Source organism: Lucilia sericata, unplaced genomic scaffold, assembly GCF_015586225.1.
Source record: "Lucilia sericata isolate MDLA Ls3-8-SP2 unplaced genomic scaffold, ASM1558622v1 Contig000017F_arrow, whole genome shotgun sequence".
NCBI classification, from domain to species: domain Eukaryota; kingdom Metazoa; phylum Arthropoda; class Insecta; order Diptera; family Calliphoridae; genus Lucilia; species Lucilia sericata.
The window spans coordinates 127,639-147,022 of record NW_023994056.1 but is presented as its reverse complement, the minus strand read 5'-3'; the positions used below and the strand labels follow the sequence as shown (position 1 = coordinate 147,022).

At 28.1% G+C, this 19,384-nt stretch overlaps 8 protein-coding genes across 10 annotated transcripts in view; all 8 read right to left on the bottom strand.

Moving 5' to 3' along the window:
* The window catches only part of LOC119606221, a 261,582-nt gene that overhangs the window by 115,818 nt on the left and 126,380 nt on the right, over positions 1 to 19,384 (bottom strand). The window contains exons 6-9 of one of the 3 annotated variants that reach the window (XR_005231633.1): positions 16,316 to 16,876; positions 4,822 to 4,914; positions 4,634 to 4,654; positions 4,154 to 4,285 (exon numbers count right to left, since the gene is read on the bottom strand). The gene's annotated coding sequence lies outside the window, so the exon portion shown is untranslated. Of the gene's footprint in view, positions 1 to 4,153; positions 4,536 to 4,633; positions 4,655 to 4,821; positions 4,915 to 16,315; positions 16,877 to 19,384 lie in introns of those variants that run through there. The other 2 variants (XR_005231632.1, XR_005231634.1) reach the window with 2 other exon arrangements.
* Positions 431 to 1,409, bottom strand: LOC119606259. Its single transcript, XM_037959695.1, has 2 exons — positions 1,152 to 1,409; positions 431 to 1,093 (listed from the first exon to the last, which is right to left on the bottom strand). Exons 1-2 carry the CDS (start codon positions 1,264 to 1,266, stop codon positions 678 to 680), a joined length of 531 nt encoding a protein of 176 aa, XP_037815623.1. The 5' UTR covers positions 1,267 to 1,409; the 3' UTR covers positions 431 to 677.
* On the bottom strand, positions 1,943 to 2,881 carry LOC119606194. The gene is made up of 2 exons (XM_037959616.1): positions 2,596 to 2,881; positions 1,943 to 2,533 (listed from the first exon to the last, which is right to left on the bottom strand). Exons 1-2 carry the CDS (start codon positions 2,711 to 2,713, stop codon positions 2,094 to 2,096), a joined length of 558 nt encoding a protein of 185 aa, XP_037815544.1. The 5' UTR covers positions 2,714 to 2,881; the 3' UTR covers positions 1,943 to 2,093.
* Positions 5,558 to 6,191, bottom strand: LOC119606291. The gene is made up of 2 exons (XM_037959740.1): positions 6,015 to 6,191; positions 5,558 to 5,959 (listed from the first exon to the last, which is right to left on the bottom strand). The coding sequence occupies exons 1-2, from the start codon at positions 6,136 to 6,138 to the stop codon at positions 5,616 to 5,618; spliced, it is 468 nt and encodes a 155-aa protein (XP_037815668.1). The 5' UTR covers positions 6,139 to 6,191; the 3' UTR covers positions 5,558 to 5,615.
* On the bottom strand, positions 9,314 to 10,201 carry LOC119606188. Its single transcript, XM_037959605.1, has 2 exons — positions 9,996 to 10,201; positions 9,314 to 9,935 (listed from the first exon to the last, which is right to left on the bottom strand). Exons 1-2 carry the CDS (start codon positions 10,111 to 10,113, stop codon positions 9,496 to 9,498), a joined length of 558 nt encoding a protein of 185 aa, XP_037815533.1. The 5' UTR covers positions 10,114 to 10,201; the 3' UTR covers positions 9,314 to 9,495.
* Positions 11,696 to 12,574, bottom strand: LOC119606179. The gene is made up of 2 exons (XM_037959597.1): positions 12,356 to 12,574; positions 11,696 to 12,296 (listed from the first exon to the last, which is right to left on the bottom strand). Exons 1-2 carry the CDS (start codon positions 12,465 to 12,467, stop codon positions 11,845 to 11,847), a joined length of 564 nt encoding a protein of 187 aa, XP_037815525.1. The 5' UTR covers positions 12,468 to 12,574; the 3' UTR covers positions 11,696 to 11,844.
* LOC119606273 lies at positions 13,809 to 14,531 on the bottom strand. The gene is made up of 2 exons (XM_037959717.1): positions 14,314 to 14,531; positions 13,809 to 14,259 (listed from the first exon to the last, which is right to left on the bottom strand). Exons 1-2 carry the CDS (start codon positions 14,420 to 14,422, stop codon positions 13,883 to 13,885), a joined length of 486 nt encoding a protein of 161 aa, XP_037815645.1. The 5' UTR covers positions 14,423 to 14,531; the 3' UTR covers positions 13,809 to 13,882.
* LOC119606320 lies at positions 14,644 to 16,055 on the bottom strand. The gene is made up of 2 exons (XM_037959771.1): positions 15,899 to 16,055; positions 14,644 to 15,839 (listed from the first exon to the last, which is right to left on the bottom strand). Exons 1-2 carry the CDS (start codon positions 16,002 to 16,004, stop codon positions 15,553 to 15,555), a joined length of 393 nt encoding a protein of 130 aa, XP_037815699.1. The 5' UTR covers positions 16,005 to 16,055; the 3' UTR covers positions 14,644 to 15,552.

Sequence of the window (19,384 nt, the reverse complement as noted above, 5' to 3'; positions counted from 1 at the left end):
CAAAGATAACAATCAAAACGCTTCTCTTCAGATCGTTATGAATGACATTTAATTTAATTTACATTTTTATTTAATAAATACATATATATTTGTGTACTTAAGTTCATTGTTCGATTAATTTGAAGATTTAGCGAGATTCAGAGATTTTCTCTTAAAAAAAGCTGAACCTAAAACAAGTAAGAGTATAAAAATTCGGTAACGCCGAATCTTATATAACCAACATCATAACAATTTCGAAATGTGGACCTATGTATATTATGTATCCATCATTTTGGGATCCTTTTAACATGATTTCATTGATTTTTCGTTTTATGATTGTCATATATCGATATTAAAATAAGCTTTAGAGTGATTTTCGGTAGGGAGACTTTTACAGTGCCTTGAGTTATTATGGAACATAATTTACAGAATATGGGAAAGTGGTTAATTTATTAGAGCCTCAAAAAATATATATTTTATTTGTAAAATTACAATAAAATTTAAATAGATTTTCAATAATAAAGTTTGTAATAAATTATGTCTTTTCAATAACAAAAAATTTAAATACAAATTTCAAATATTTTTTTTTTTTTGAAAATTAGTAACAACTTTTAGTTATGGAACAGACCTATTATCATAATTTTGGCAAATTAACAATGCAAAAATAATGACATTTGACTAATTAAATATGTAACAAATTATGTATATCGCATTTGATTACGTCGCATATCTCGCATTTCATTTTCAATATCTCTTCTAATGTCTTCCTTCATTTTTTTGATATCTGCTTGTACTTTTTTCATTTCGGCAGCCATGTCGGCATGCATCTTATCCATTTCAGCCTTAACTTGAGCCTTAAATTTTTCGTCATCGTAATTTTCTAAGCCATTAGGAGCGGATATTACATCATCATTACGTAAAAAAGTAACTTGTCCTCGAATACGGGACCTAGGATCCACTGGTGTTTCAAATACTTTGTGAGCCAGTACCTGATTGTCCTTGGTATAGCAAGTATTGACACGTTTTAAAACAGAGGAATTCTCTTCATTGGATTTGGAAACGAAACAACGAAAAGCATCCATAGGGCATTCGATTCTATCACATACCCATTTGTCTATATAATTAAATAGATGGGAATTAGATTAAAAATATATTTTATAATAACTACTTACTCTCGGTTCTAGAAATATAAACATCATCCATCCGAGTGACAGCACGCGCTTGCACATATATATTAAGGTATAGTACACAAATGACAAATAGTTTAAAGTTTTTGATAAACATCATTTTTGAAGTTAATTAAACTTGTACACCGCAATTATTTAGACTCGATCAATTACGACTTGCTCTACCGCAAGTTCTAGACCATACTAACCAATAATAACTGTCAAGTAGAGACTTTTCTACTCAATGCAAATTATCATAGAAAACAAAAATGTAATGGAAATTAAAAAAATATTTGTAAACCAATTTAAAAAATAACAATTAATATCTGTACAAAGGGCTTTCAGATTTATAAAAACATTTTGTGTTATAATAATTTTTATAAAAATGTTTAATCTATATACATATATAAAAATTAATGTGTGTTTGTATGTTTGTTTGTTTGGACTTTATAGACAGCTAAACGGCGGAGGCGTGGCAACTCCCATATGAATAAAATTCAAAAATTCGTTTATCTTGAAAACTATAGGAGGTAGAATGTTCAAATTTTGCGGGAAGAACTTTAACATCCATGTAAACATTTTGGGTAATAAATTGACGGAATACCAATGGGGGGAGCGAAACCTCCCATATGAATTAAATAAAAAAATTCGTTTGTCTGGGAAACTAATAGAACTAGATTCTTAAAATTTTCACTAAGAACTTAAATATTCACCTGAACATATTTGGAACCCCCATATGAATTAAATACAAAAATTTGTATAAATAAATTATAATGCTTTTAAATAATTCCTTTAATTTTTATAGGATTACAACAAAATTTAAATAGATTTTCAACAATAAAGCAGACATATTTTTTTATCAAAACACTAACACACAAACCATCCGTGTTTATATAAAAAAATGTTATAATTTTGCTAAATAATTAATGTGAAAATAATGACATTTGATTAATCAAACATGTGAGCCAAATTATATTGCATTTGACTTAGATTATGATCCAATTCTCGCATTTGATTTTGAATATTTCTATTAATGTCCTCATTCATTTTTTGTAGATTAGCATGTAAATCTTTCATTTGGGCATCCATGTCGGCTTGCATCTTATCCATTTCAGCCTTAACTTGAGCCTTATATTTTTCGTCATCGTAATTTTCTAAGCCATTAGGAGCAGATATTGCATCACCATTACATAAAAGGGTAACTTGTCCTCGAATTTGGGATCTAGGATCAATGGGTGTTTCTTCTTCTTTTTGAACCAGTACCTGATTGTCCTTGGTATAGCAAGTATTGACACGTTTTAAAACAGAGGGATTCTCTTCATTTGATTTTGAAACAAAACATCTAAAAGCATCCATGGGACATTCGATTCTATCACATACCCATTTGTCTATACAAATAAATAGATGGGACTTATTTAGATGAAAAAAATATTTTATTATAATTACTTACCATCCGTTATAGCAATATAAACATCACCCATCTGAGAGACTGATACCGAACGTGCTTGCACATATATATGAAGGCATAGTACACAAATGACAAATAGTTTAAAGTTTTTGATAAACATCCTTTTTGAAATTAATTAAACACCTCAGTTATTTAGACTCGATTAATTGCGACTTGCTTTACAGCGAGTTCTAGACCATACTAACCAAAACTAACTGTCAAGTAGAGACTTTTCTACTCAATGTAAATTATCATACAAAATAAAAATGTAATGGAAATAAAAACAAATATGTGTAAACCAAAGTATAACGTGTAAACCAATTAAAAAAACTATTAATATCTACAGTATTGTTCGAAACCTAAGCAACTTTTTTTGGCAATGTATAAAAAGACCTATAGTTTCTATTTAAAATTATTTTTTTTTCCAAATTTTTGGATTCGCTTTAAAATTTCCTGACTCAAATCCTTTTCAGAAGCTGCTCGATATTTTGAAGAACATGGTCGGATCTGGCCGTTTTAAAAAACATAGTAACTCGGATTAAAATCCAAGTGAATACAATAGTTACCACGATTAATTCTTTTATTCGATTTATGATGTATTGTCAGATATCGATATTGAAATAAGCGTAATTTACAGAATTTTTGAGAGTGATATCTTAATACCGCAATTTTTAAACGATACGATAAGCCGATTTTCTGTTAGAGCTTAAAGTCATTTCGTAAAGATTTCTTAGTTCTTATAAAACTTTTTTATTTTGAATTTTTAAATTTGAACCTTGCAATCATGATTTTCCACTACACATGCAAGAATTCCATATTCTTAGACAATATATAAAGAGGTCTCCGAAAAAACCTTCTTTTCATATTCATACGTATGTTACCTACCTACTAAATATACTGTCCAATAAATATTGATGAAATTCATTTTTAAAATCGAATCGATTTGAAATCGTCAAAACCGATTTTTTGTATTATTTAACATTAAATTTCTGCGGTTTTTCATACAATGTATCATATTTTGTTTAATTGATTCTCTTAAATTGAAAGTATTTTGTTGTCTGTGTTTTTTATTTCACAAGAAAATAATAAACTATTTCTCGATCGACTTCAAATTCCATCACATACCGGATTGTTTTTATTCGTAATTTTGATCAAACCCCTAATATACATATATTTGCTGATTTGAAATAGAAAAATTCTCGAAAGCATAACAAGAAGAAAATTCACCATAGGAGTAAATTTTGAAAAAGAATTTGCTGATTTGTAATAGCGTTCTTCCTGAACGAATGTCTGATAGAATTATTGAAAATTTGGATCTCACAGATATCTGGGGTTTTCTGAAAACTGATTTCATCATACACACAGACAGACGGACATAGCTAAACCAACTCCGCTAGCTATAAGGATCCAGAATACACTTTATTAGGGTCGGATAATAAGATTACAAAAATTACAAACGTAATGTCAAACTTGCATCCTACCCTCCTTACGGATTTATAAGACATTATAACAAAATCTAAATTAAACATTTTACAACACTACTACATATTTTTGGACTTACCAGCACTGGTTTATGATGAAGCTTAACTGGTGTATAATGCAGTATTTGATTGTTGTCTCTGCTAGTATAGATGATGGTCGATAATGTGGTATTTTAAAATTATGATGCAACAGTTGACAGGAGATTCCATCTCTATTAAAATAAATGATAACTGAAGTATACGATTTCACTTTTATTATATATATTTCTATATATTTTTTAAAAGACTCGGAAAAAACCAATGACTTTTTATTTAAACGAACGATATGAACGATTCTTTTTAACTTATAAAATTTACCGACGAGAAAATTTTAAATATTAACTTATTATGCAAAACTTATTTTTTTTTTAAATAACCGGCATGAACTGCCAAAACATTTTTTTATTTATTATGATCACTTATTTTTTCACTTTTAAAAATTACCGACACGAACCGCAAAAATACTTTTTTTTTTGCAAATTTACTTATTTATTAAAAGAACACTGAATTACTTTATATACTCTTTAAATTTTTTTTTAAAACTAGAAAAACCAATGACTTTTAATTTAAACGCTTCTTTTTTAACTTATAAAATTTACCGACGCGAAAACGATAAAATTTTAACTTATTATGCAAAATTTATTATTTTTTAAATAACCGAAACGAACCGCCAAAACATTTTTTTATTTTTTATAAACACTTATTTTACCACTTTTAAAAATTACCGACGCGAACCGCGAAAACACTTTTTTTCTCAAATTTACTTAATTATTAAAAAACACCAAACTTCACTCGTTTAGCACTGCAAAAGAAAGAAATTAAACAAGATTATAGATTTTTATAAGAAAGGTATAAAATTTTCACAAAAGTATTCTATAAATATTACATTTTTAATAATAAAAACTGCAAAAAGTTTATAAAAATTTCTCAAATTTACAAATCGATTTTAATTTTTCACACAATTGTAGTTTTTAAGGCTTTAATCTCCACAGTAGATTAAGCAGGCTAAGGTTAGCCTGTTAATGACAGTGTTACCCATACATTTACTTATTATGTTTACAATTACACATCTGGCAACGTTTAAGTTTACGCATTTTTGCTTATTATGACTATAATTACACATCTGGCAACGTTTAAATTTACGCATTTTTGCTTTTTTTCTATTGCTGCACCATTTTTAAAACTTTAACAAATAAAACACAGAACAAAACTCTGTCTACATAATTTGTTGTAATGAATTGTTAAAATTTATTAATTTAATATTATTTAACAAAAACTCAACCTTTTTAATATTAAAATTTAGTTTTTTACAGAACGCAGTAATAAAGACGACGTGAAACACAACAACCCCGTTTACAAACTGAGATGCTAAGAGAAATCACAAAAAATATAAAAAAAGAAGGAAGAGAGAATTGACAATTGATAATGAATGAGAGAATCAAATGTCTATTTAATAATGCAGTAGTTTTATTTTTTTATATTAATTATAATAATTAAAAAAATTTAAGCTGGATTGCCAAACGCTTCTCTATTGTCCTTAGCATCTTCCTTAAGATAATTCAAATCCTCTACAGCTACCACACCTTTAGCAATTTCATGACCTCCCAGGCTATAACCAGTAAAATAATTCGATACTGCACCCACATAGGACTCCAGTTCTATATCGATTTGTATTTCCTTTGGTATTTCCAATCTAACTCCAGCACCTACTGTAGGAAATTTAGATTCATCGAAACAATTAAAACTTTGATAAACGGCTTCATCATCCTGCCCCTTAGTATGTTGTAGACTTATTTTACAGCCGAAAGTCTTCTCTGGACACTCAACATCACCACAAATCCATTGATCTGTAGAATTTTAAATACATTATTTACTTAAACATTTTTTTTGCTGTTTTCTTACCATTTTCATATTGAAAATTAATAGTTTTTTCTATATAGGAAATTTCTTCTGCAGATTTTGCTGTAACATTTTGTAATGTCAAATAAATTATTAACAAAGTAAGACAAATATTAATATTTGACATGGTCACAACTAATATATTTTAACCAATAACTGTGTCGATACTAATATTTGTTGAATGTTTTATATACTTACTTTGAAATAAACTTCTAATAAATTAGAGGTATAATTAACATTTCATGTTTATAAAACTACATTTCTATAAAATTTAAATTTCCAAATATAAGTATGTTAAACATTTCATACCATTTGTTGATTAAATATTTGAACATTTTAATAAATTTAATAAACAAATTATTAAAAGTGTAAAAATTATTCGTTTTAAACCTTAATTAATTTATAATTAATTCAAAAAATATATTATCATGATCAATAGTGCTCTCTGTTATTTTCACTATTAAATCATTATTTATAAGTTATAATTAATTACCATTGCTTTTTTTTAATATAACAGAAATTATATAAAAAACATGTGAGAGTTCTATGTTCGGCAGGGCCGAATCTTATATACCCTTCAAGCTGCATCCAGTATCGACTTGTATCTCTGCACGCATCACGCAGAAACAAATACAACTGTATTATCTATCCACAAACAAATACAACTGTATTACCACCCTCAAACATATATAAGCTGTATTACCCAAATACAACTGCCTTATCTCATGGTAGCTGTTTATGCTTTTATTTATAAAATAATTTATTGAAGAAATTTTCAGAGGTAGTCTCAGATTATTGCACATATCTCAGTTATTTATGGACTGATTTTGCTGATTTTTAATAGGAAACTTCTCGAAAGCATGTCTGACAGAATTATTGAATATTGGGATCTCGAAGATATCTGGGGTCTTCTAAAGACTGATTTCAACAAACATACAGACGGACAGTCAGACAGACGAACATAGCTTAATCGACTTCGCTATCAATAAGGACCCAAAATATATGTATATACTTTATGGGGTCGAAAAACTATATTATAGAAATTCCAAACGGATACCCTCCTCACGAAGCTGAAGGGTTAAACAAAAGCTGATTAAAAACAAAATTAAGCAAATGTAGTTCTGTTAAGCAATTCATGAATAATCATGAGCTACAAAGATCCAAATCAAAAAAAGCCTATCTTTAGAACTTAATCGAGTGACATTTAATTACATTTACATATTAGTGAGTTAATTAATATATACAAATATATTAGTGCACTGTAATATGGTGCACGGAGTATTAGAGGATCCACCAAGATCATTGTCCTAAGAACTTTTAAATTTATGATTTAGCAAGATTCAATGATAATGTTACGATTTATAAACTTATTTTTACTTAGGATCTTTATTTAAACATTTAGTTAAAATTTCACAAATATGAAAAAAAAACTCCAAATCTTGAAAGATTGATCTTGACTAAGGTTTGTATTAGCCGATACAACAGTGTAAAAATTAATTGTTATATTCAAAATTGTAATAACAATAGATTATTATTTATCATGTTTTTTAATAGAAAACTTATTTTTTTTTTTTTTCATTTTCAACTGCAATTAAAAATAACACAATTAATGTATTAAAATAATGTTTATTTTTGCCTTAATTATAGTTAAAGCAAATTATTTAAGCAATTGACAAATCATTAAATATTTTTAATATTATAATAATTTAAGCTGGTGGATTGCCAACAAACGGTTTCTATTCTTTAGATAAAATAAATTATTAACAAAGTAAAGCAAATATTAATAATAAAATGTTTTTACCAATAACTGCGCAAAACTGTAATCTATTGATTGATAGTTGTTGAATATTTTAAATGCTCTAGATTTTTTAAATAAAAGTACATTTCGTCATATTCCCATAAGTGTTATTAAACTTTTACTATGTTTTCATCAATTTACTAAGAAAGTTTTTCAGAATTATAATACATTTAATAAACAAACAATTTAAAGTGTATAAATTATTCGTTTTAAATTAAAATGATTAATTTATAGTTAGTACAAAAGTTTATCATGATCTGAAGTGGGCTCTCTGTTATTTTTACTCTTAAATTATTGTATTTATAAATTGTTATGATTAATTACACAGGCCAACGATGAAAAAACTTTTTAAATAATTTCCACTTATTGTAGTATTATTTGCTGTGCAGATTCCGAAAATTACAATAAAAAAGTCGTATCACCCACCAATCTTCGACATTTTCATCTTTTAGTCCTTTTGACTGTATACTTTTGTCCCAAATATAAAATTCTTTGATTTTACAAAGATTTTGAATCTTCTCTGCCTCTAGACTAATACTTTAAGTTTAAGTTATGTATTGTGGAAAAATTAGCGGGGCCACATTAACTGGTGGCTCCACGGCTCTGAAGGGGAAAAATTATTATAACAAAAAATTTTGACAGTAAATAACTTTTTTGGTTTTAAACGGCAAATAATTGAAATATGTGTACAATTATCGTTCCAATAATATATAAAACAAAAATCGGTTAAAAATTGTAAAAGTTATTACCAAGATAATAGGAAACATATATCTGAAGTTTTAGTAAAATCGTATAATATTAACCCATAAACTGTGAAGGTCAAACTCAAGCTATCCAATATTGGAAAATTTTCTAGAAACCATAGTGAAACAAATTTAAATAAAACCTAGGATAAATATATAATGAAGATCCGTTTTTATGATGACATCGAAAAAATCGAAATTAACCTTTAAACGGGAATACATTTTTAGAATTATATAAAATGTCTGTAATATATGAACAAAATATTCAATGCCATTTTGTGAGAAAATGGTGGGTGTTAGAGAATAACAGATAACAGATTCGGTTTCAGTAGCTAAAAATATATTAAAACCTATAGAATTGGTTACAAAAGTTTTCACAAACCTTCATTTTGTTGGCCTGTGTTACCGGTGTTTTCTTCAATATAATAAATTAAAAAAAAAACAATAGCTGAGAATAAAATTTTAATAGTTTTGTAGAAAACTACAAAGCTTAGAATCAAAACGCTTCTCTTCAGAACTTTAAGAGTGATATTTATTTTAAGTTCAATGTCCTATGGAATGTTTTATACCCGCCATCATAACATATGTAGAAAATTTAAATGGAATTTCGGAATGAGGTCCTATATGTCTATATGAAAAAATTCAATTCGAAACTTATTTACTAAGTAATTTGGGTGTATAAGCCAAACTCTGTGTTTAAGAAGTAATTTGCACTATAAGATCGGTGGATTTATAGTTGAAATAGTAATCACACACATAAATTATAATGATTTAAACAATAAATTTTATTTTTATAGAATTTCAACAAAAATTTAAACAGATTTTCCATCATAATGAAGAATAAGTTTGTATCAAAACTTTATAAAAATACAAACTAATCCTTCGTTTGTAATAAATGTTCATAATTTTTCTAAATAATTAATGTGAAAATAATAACATTTGATTAATCAAACATATGAGCCAAATTATATTCCATTTGACTTAGATTATGATCCAAATTTTTCATTTGATTGTGAATTTTTTTATTAATGTTTTCATTCATTTGTTGTAGTTTATCGTGTAACTCCTTCATTTTGGCATCCATTTCGGCTTGCATCTTATCCATTTTTTCCTTCATTTCAGCCTTAAATTTTTCGTCATCGTAATTTTCTAAGCCACTAGAAGCAGATATTGCATCACCATTACGTGTAAAAGTAACTTGTTCTCGAATACGGGATGTAGGATCAGCGGGTGCTTCAAATTCTTCCGTAACCAGTACCTGATTGTCCTTGGTATAACAAGTATTGACACGTTTTAAAATAGAGGGATTCTCTTCATTTGATTTCGAAACGAAACAACGGAAAGCATCCAGGGGACATTCGATTCTATCACATGCCCATTTGTCTATACAATTAAATAGTTGGGAACTAGATTAAAACATATTTTACAATAACAATTACTTACCCTCGGATCTAGCAATATAAACATCTCCCATATTATAGACAGATATCGAACGTGCTTGCACATATACATGAAGGCATAGTACACAAATGGCAAATAGTTTAAAATTTTTGATAATCATCGTTTTTGAAATTAATTAAACTTGTACACCTCAATTATTATTGCGACTTGCTTTGTAGCGAGTTCTAGACCATACTAACCAAAATAACTGCCAAGAAGAAACTTTTCTACTCAATGTAAATTATCATACGAAATAAAAATATACTTACATTATAAAACAAATATTTGTAAATCAATTTATAAAATATCAATTATTATCTACAGTATTGTTCGAAACCTAAGCAACTTTTTTTGCAAGGTATACAAAGGCCTATATTTTGTATTAAAAATTATTTTTACAAAAGCTGTTCGATATTTTAGGTTTCGTACAATACTGTATTTGTTTTACAAAATATTAACAAGTAGTCCGACTCTTTGACAGCAGTACCTAACTCTAAGCATGTGTTAGTGAAAAAGTACCTAACTCTAAATATGTGTTAGTAACAAAAATGTATATGTGTTGGTGCGTTTTGAACACACAGAGTTTTATAAAAAATTACAATTTTAAATTTGTTTGAATTTTCAATACCAAAAATTGAAACTCTGTTTGTAAATTAAAATTCAACAACAACAAAAATGAAATGTCAATAAATAGAAAAAAAATTTGTTTCCAGTTTAAGAAAATTAAACAATATTTTATGTGAAAAGTGCAATCAATCTATTTTAAAAAATTACGGATTTTTTGGGGATAACTGAAATTTCGCGTACGATCCTTAAAAGTGGTCAAAAAAGGAAGGTAAACTTTTGAGGGTTTTGACAAGTTTAAAATTCTCACAAGAGAGTTGAATTCACACGTAACTCGTATATGTGAGAGAGTAATTTTCTATATGTGAGAGTCGGACTACTTGTTATACTTTGTTCAATACTATAGTAAAATACTCGTAAAAATTAACATTAAAATATTATTCAAATATTCGACAATTGTTCGAATTATTCTTTATTCTCAATTAAAAATTTTTTATTCGTTCGAAGAAAACAATTTTTTTTCCTCCATTAATCGAATGAAAACCCTAATATATATACATACATATGTATATCAAATGAAAGGTCACCGTAAACCCTTTCTTTTCATATACATGTTATCTATCTACTGAATATAAAATATTAAAAATATATATATAAACAAATAATTCTTTTTATTCATAACTTTGATCAAATCTCTAACATATATTTGCTGATTTGAAATATAAAAATTCTCAAATGCATGACAAAAAGAAAATTAACCTAGTACTCAACTTTGAAAAAGTTTAATTGAAGGGCTTGTTGCTGCAGTAACATGATAAGCCACTCGATATAGAAAACTGATTATATGAGCTAACTGCACTGAGTACCCTTCACCAAAAATATTTTTATACAATTTTAATAAATATAGTGCAAAATATAAGGCCTACTTGAACAAATTTCATATAATTAAAAAATTTTTCAAAATCGTTTTCCTCAATATTTTTATTTTGTGGCATACCGAGTTTCTGCAATAAGCACTTTAATTCGAAACTTATTTACAAAGATATTTGGTCTGTATAAGCCAAACTTTGTATTAAAGGAGTAATCAGAATTATAAGATCGGTGGCTTTATAATTGAAATAGTAATCACTCACACTAACTATAATGCTTTAAACAATATCTTTTATTTTTTATAGGATTTCAATAAAATTTAAATAGATTTTCAATAAGATTTTTTTTATCAGAACTATATAAAAATATATTTTCACAATTTTGCCAAATAATTATTGTGAAGATAATGAAGATTTGATCAATCAAACATGTGATCAAAATCATATTGCATTTCACTTAGATCATGCTGCCAGTCTCGCATTTCATATTGAATATCTCTATTAATTTCTTCCTTCATTTTTTGTAGATCATCGTGTAAATTTTTCATTTCGGCAGCCATGTCAGCAGCCATATCGGCTTGCATTTTATCAAATTCTTCCTTCATTTGAGCCTTAAATTTTTCGTCATCGTAATTTTCTAAGCCATTAGGAGCGGTTATAACATCGTCATTACTTAAGTAAGTAACTTGTCCTCGAATACGGGATCTAGGATCAGTGGGTGATTCAAATTCTTGTTTAACCAGTACCTGATTGTCCTTGGTATAGCAAGTATTGATACGTTTTAAAACAGAGGGATTCTCTTCATTTGATTTCGAAACGAAACAACGAAAAGCATCCATGGGACATTCAATTCTATCACATACCCATTTGTCTATATAATTAAATAGAAGGGAATTAGATTAAAAAATATTTTTTATAATAATTACTTACCCTTCGATCGAGTAATATAAACATCATCCATTCGAGTGACAGAACGTGCTTGCACATTTATATTAAGGCATAGTACACAAATGGCTAATATTTTAAATTTTTTGATAAACATATTTTTTTTTTAATTAATTAAACTTGTATACGACAATTATTTATCGTCGATCAATTGCGACTTGCTCTACAGCGTGTTATAGACCATACTAACCTATAATAACTGTCAAGTAGAGACATCTCTACTCAATGCAAATACAAAAAACAAAAAAATACAATGGAAATCAAGTAAAAGCTAATATTTGTTAACCAATTTTAAAAAATAACAATTTATTTTTAAATTTACAGCGTATTTTATTTGATTTACAACATGTAGATATGAACACTTTCTGTATAAACTTTTAAAAATTTGGTTTTTCTAAACGGTGGGAGGTGGAATAATATGTTCCTGCTAACTGAACTATTAAATCATTAAAGCCTAATTACAATATATATTTGTCGAGAACCAAACTACTATTCATTAGGGTTTAAACTCATTACTGTAACACTACGATTACATTGGAAGCAAGTACTTTCCACCCTCGCTTACAAATAACAACTTATATAAGCACTTACAGTGCAAAATAAATGCTCACACAGAATACGAAATAGGGCCTCTTTATTTATGATACAACTGACAAGAGATACCATCTCTAATAAAATATCGGACAACCGAAAGTCACGATTTCATATTATTATACACAATTTCTTTAAAAACTTGGAAAATCCAATGACTTCTTATAAATACTCACACAACGATATGAATGTCAATATAATTTTCTTATTTTTTCTGCAAGTTTCTTGGAAAGCCACCGCAGAAGTTAAATTTAAACAAGTAAGAAAGTATGGCCGATCATATGATACCCTAAACTAGTAATGAATATTAATTGTGATTTATTTTCCATTATAAAGCATTTATCTTGTTATCGATATATTTTTAAGCAATTAATGGATGAAAAACTAATTTTCTGAAAGGGGCTTTATATGGGTGCTAGGGGCAAATATGGACCGATTCCTATATAATTCGGTGAATAGTTTTATATTAATATATTTATTTGTGCTAAATTTCCTCTCGATATGTGTATTAATTTTGGACATTTAAGTCATTTGCTGAAGGGGACTTTGTATGGGAGCTAGGGTCGATGAGGCCCGATCTAATAAAAAATTAGCTGGACTTTTAAAAAAACTTAGTCGACTCAGAAAACGCTTCTAAGCCGATTGGTATACTTTAAGGTGGGTACATGACGAATATTTTGGTGCGTTACAAACATCAGCACAAACCCAATATACCCTCCTCTCCACTACAGTGGTGTAGTGTATAAAAAGTTCAATTCGAAACATACATCTGTATGTACAAAGTAGGTTGGTCTACAAAAGTCAAATTATGTGTTCAAAGAGTAATCAAAATCATAAGATCGGAGGCTTTATAATTGAAATAATACTGATTTAAAAGTACTCTTTATTTTTATAGGATTACAACAAAATTTAAAGAGATTTTCAATAATAAGACATGTGTTTAATGTTTTCTTTCATTTTCTTTAGATTTGCCTTTAACTCTTCCTTTTGGGCTTTCATGTCGGCTTTCATTTTATCCTTTTCTTCCTTCTTTTGAGCCTTAAATTTTTTATCATCGTAATTTTCTAAGCCATTAGAAGCAGTTATTACACTGCCATTACGCGTAGTAGTAACTTGTCCTTGAATACGGGATTTAGGATCAGCGGATGATTCAAATTCTTTTTGAACCAGCACCTGATTGTCCTTGGTATAGCAAGTATTGACACGTTTTAAAACAGAGGGATTCTCTACATTTGATTTCGAAACGAAACAACGAAAAGCATCCATGGGACATTCAATTCTATCACATACCCATTTGTCTATATAAATAAATAGATGGGAACTAGATGAAAAAATATTTTATATATAATTACCATCCGATATAGCAATATAAACATCCCCCATCTGAGAGACTGATATCGAACGTGCTTGCACATAGTATATGTGAAGGCATAGTACACAAATGACAAATAGTTTAAACATTATTTCTGAAATTAATTAAACTTGTACACCGCAGTTATTTTGACTCGATCAATTACGACTTGCTCTACTGCGAGTTCTAGACCATACTAACCAATAATAGCTGTCAAGTAGAGACTTATCTACTCAATGCAAATACAACAAACCACAAAAAATACCAATAAAGTAAAAAATAAACCAATTTTAAAAATAACAATTAATATTATTTTTCAATTTACAGCGCATTTTAATTGATTACATCTAGAAATGCATACTTTTTGTATATAGACACATACATATATCTAAAAATTTTGTTTCTTTCAAGAGGTGGGAGGTGTTACTGCTTACTTAGCTATTGAATATATTTTTTCGAGAACTTAGCTACTATTACATTTGACTGACTTTTCTAAAGAGACTCTTGTGTAAATGAGATAATAAAATTATTATTACTTTTAATTTTAAATGTCCCAGCAAAAACTTACATTGAAAAGTTATATGTTAGAAAGCTGAAAAAGCCATTACTTATTCATTAGTATTTAAAATCCGTATTTTAATATGGAGGCAAGTACTTAACTTAAATAAGCACTTACAAATTGGGATTAAAAAAGTTGTTTGCTAATACTACCTTTTTTCACTTACCAGCAAAGGTTTATGAGTAAGCTTAGCTGGTGGATAATGCAGTTGTTTATTGTTGACTGTGTAGATGATGGCCGATAATGTGGTGTTTTTAAATTGTTTACAAATTTGAAAAAAACATCTTAAATTCTTAACAAAAATATGGTTTTATAGACTTTAATCTTCGCAGTAGATAGAGCAGTCGAAGGTAAGGCTGTTCATCACAGTGTTACCCAGACACTCACTCATTATGACTACAATTACCCATCTGGCAACGTTTAAGTTTACGCATTTTTGTTTTTTACTATTGATACACCATCTTTTAAACTTAACTACTTAAACAGAATTGAATATAAATACATTACATTAACATTCAATTTTCCTAATTTACTAACACTTTAACTATAATTTTTTAACAAATATTACACTTTTTTATATTAAAACTTTATGCTTTATAGTCCTGGTTAAAATTAACGACATACAAAAGCTATAAATTTGATTAATATTTCTATAAATTAAAATATTAATTATATCTAATTTCAAATAGTAAAACTCGTATAATTGAAATTCTCATTGAATGTTTTGGCATCAAAATTTTCTATATTAGTTTCTTCAATATAACCTTCACGAGTGGCACTTATTTGTTGTACAATTTTCGTATTGGCATCAGATGGTATAATAAAAATAATTTGATCCAATATTTTATTATCCTTAGAATAGCACAAATTGACACGCTCTACAAATGAGGGATGTCCTTCATTTGATTTTGAAATAAAACAACGAACACTCTCAAAAGAGCAAAAGATACTACCACATAGAAATATATCTAGGAAAATGAAGAGATGTTTACTTGATAAAAACAATATTATTAAATCCAATATTTACCATTCGATTGTTCTATACGTACATCCCCTATTTTGGCGATGTATGATGCTTGACCATATATATTAAGACTGAGTAGATATAAAGCAAATAATTTAAAATATCTCATTTTTAAAGCGTATTACGTTAAATTGCCAACTGTTAGACTGTGACTTCTAGACTCGACTGACTTTATAAAATTAAACCGTAAATTCCACTTTGTTTAAATTCACATTAAAAAGCAGTAATAAGAGTGATTTCAATTGAAATTTGAAAACAAGTTTGATATAATTAAGAGAGAAGGTGATCTCGATTACTTCGAATTAATTGAATTTCTTGTGAATTTAGGTTTTAAATAGAATTTATATACATTTAAGATCTCTTTTTAATTTGAATATAATTTTACAAATAATTATACAAATATACTATATTTGTACTTACCAGAAGAGGTGTATGTTGAAGCTAATACCAATTGGATTGCTGAGTTCGTGCGGCAATGGTGTAATTGATTATTGTCTCTGCTAATATGGATAGTGCAGTGTTCAAAATTTAAGATATTGCAGATTAAATAAAATACATGATATCTAATAAGATGACAAGCAAGCTTTTAACACGATTTATCCGAAAAATAATAAACACTCCCGAACTGACTCGAATTACTAAGCAATGCTATATATAGCTATTTTCTTAAATTTTTGTTTTACACATTTGTTAAAATCGAATGAAAAATGCACATTAGAACTTCGAATGAAATTTACTTTAATATTTAAAATACCGACCGAGCAACTTAACAACTCCGATAATCCGAAAAATAATAAACACTCCCGAACCGACTCGAATTACTAAGCAATGCTATATGTAGCTATTTTCTTATATATTTTTGATTTCCAAATTTGTTAAAACCGAGTGAAAAATGCACATTTGAACTTCGAACGAAATTTTCTTTAATATTTAAAATACCGAACGACAAGCAACTTTATAACACCGATTTATAGATTTATGCTGTAAAAAAAAGAAAAAAAAATTATAAATAAATATATTTTATAAAATTTACACTTAAAAACTAACTCTGGAGATAAAACATAGTTGGGTAAGGCAGTTCAGAAGAAAGTTTCCTAAAACTAAGTTTTTATTTTTAATTGAAACAGAAAACAAGTAACAAACAAGTATAGTCGAGCGTGGCTAATCATATGACACTCTACACCGCTTATGAGTGTATCTTTTATGCATTTATGTTGAATTTTTCCTTTATTTCGATATATTTTTGATAAAGAAAATAGTTTCTGATGGACGCTATATATGGGGTTAGGGTTAGATTATGAACCAATCCTAAAAAACTTTGGTTGAGGTACTGAAGTTAATTATGCCGAATTTAATTGAAATACACGTGTTAATGACGTTCAAGCATTTTCAGAGGAGGACTTTGCAAGAGGGCTAAGGGCCGCTCACTACGAAATTTTGCAGTTACAAAAACGTAGTTGTTCCTATTTTTGTAGGTATATTAGTATATTTGGCATAATTATGAGTTCCAAATCCCAATTTAGGGGGTCAGGTTATATGGGGTCTAGGTGAAATAATGGATCGATATCAACAAAAATCAATAAGGTTCGTCCTTGGGCCAAAAGTAATGTTTGTAACATATTGCATCCAATTAAAGCAGAGAAGCTCAATATGGCCGTGTCATAGCACGCGTGATAGGGTAAGAAAATTCTGCTGACGCTAAGTTGATACACATACACTATAGGTTTAATTCTTCTTCTTTTTATAATGAGCAATATCAGTTGGTTTGCTCTCAACTTGAAAAACAAAATCAAATCAGTTGCTGATCAGCACTTGTCAAAGCAAGGTCTGTGCGCGACGTTTTTAAAATACACACAGAAATACAACAACAAAATTTTGAGAAAGCCGAATTAATGTAGGAGAACAGTTGATAGTTTTTTATATATAGACGTTGCTATACGCTGGCTGTCAAAATCCATAATAAATATTTGACAGTTAGCATATACTTTATAGTTTGTAGTCATTTTATTAGTATACTTTTATTTTGAATTAAATTCTGTTCTCTGCTGCTTTACCAACACAAATAAAACTATGGTAGTCTATGGTAGTATGTGTTTGAGCACCACTGAATTAAAGGTTTACATGCACAGACAGACAGATAGACGGACGGACGTGGCTTAATCGACTTAGAAAATGATTCTGAGTCGATTGATATACTTAAAGGTGGGTATAGGATCATTAATTCTATGCACTACAAACATCAGTACAAATCCAATATAATCTCCCCACCAAAGTGGTATAACAATTTCAACTTTGCCAACTGATTCTCTTAGAACTTTCTTTAGATCATTCAAATCCTCTATAGCTACCACAGCTTTAGCACTTTCATGGCCTCCCATGCCATAACCCTTATTAAACACCAGTTCTACATCGATTTATTTTTCATCGGACATTTAAATTATATGTATCTCCAGCTGCAGGTATAACAAATTTAATAAAGAAATTATTTAAAATATTTAAATAATTCGTGTTTAGTTCAAAAGTTTATCATGATCAGAAAATTGCTCTTTGTTATTTTTACTCTTAAAACATTATACTTATAATTTATTTTAATCAATTACCGGTGTTTTTGCAATAGAAAAGAAAATATTTCAAAAAAAAAAAAAAAAACTGAGTATAAACGTTAAACAATTGTAGTTTAGGTAAACAATTCATGAATAATTGTGAGCTACAAAGATCAAGATCAAAACTTCTCTCTTTAGAACTTAATTTCGCTCTACTTTATAATATAACTGATTAGTCAGTTAATAAATACAAATATAACTCATTTACTACAAAACTGGCTTAACTCAAAGTACGGGGTTTTATTTTTTACAGTGTACTAAAAATTTTAAATATTTCTAATTTCGATTCTTTGTTGTAAACGTTAAAATTAATATTCATGTTTTCACGAATAAGTGATAAGCAAAAATTTATTTTAAAGTTTTATGTGAAATTTATAAATCTGGTTCAATATTTCAAATCCTATTCTCTTAAAACATTTTAAATCGTATTTCTTGAAACGATTATTTCTCGAAATTAATGATATTTGTGGACTTAATGTAAAATACAGTATATGAGAGAAAAGTCAAGTTCTTTGTTTTAAGATCTATAACGAGATTAATAAAAATATCATTTCTCTTCGAAAAGATGACTAAAGCTAAAAGACTCGAGCTAAAAAAGAAAGTCTGACTATACAGCAACTGCAAATAATTTGGAAAAGGGTCTTATATGAAAGATAATGGCAATTATGAACCGATTATCTTAGAAGTCTATAATAGGATTTATGCAGTAAATAAATTGTTGTTAAATTATATCCTGGCAGCGATATTTATAAGAGATTTTACAAGAGTTGTATTCGTTTTCCGGGAGATTTGTGAATCTTGATTAGAATTGCAATTCAGTTGTTAGCTTTTCCCGAGTCTTGTTGGGAAAGATCTTTGTGTTTTTATACGAAAAACTATAAGATCA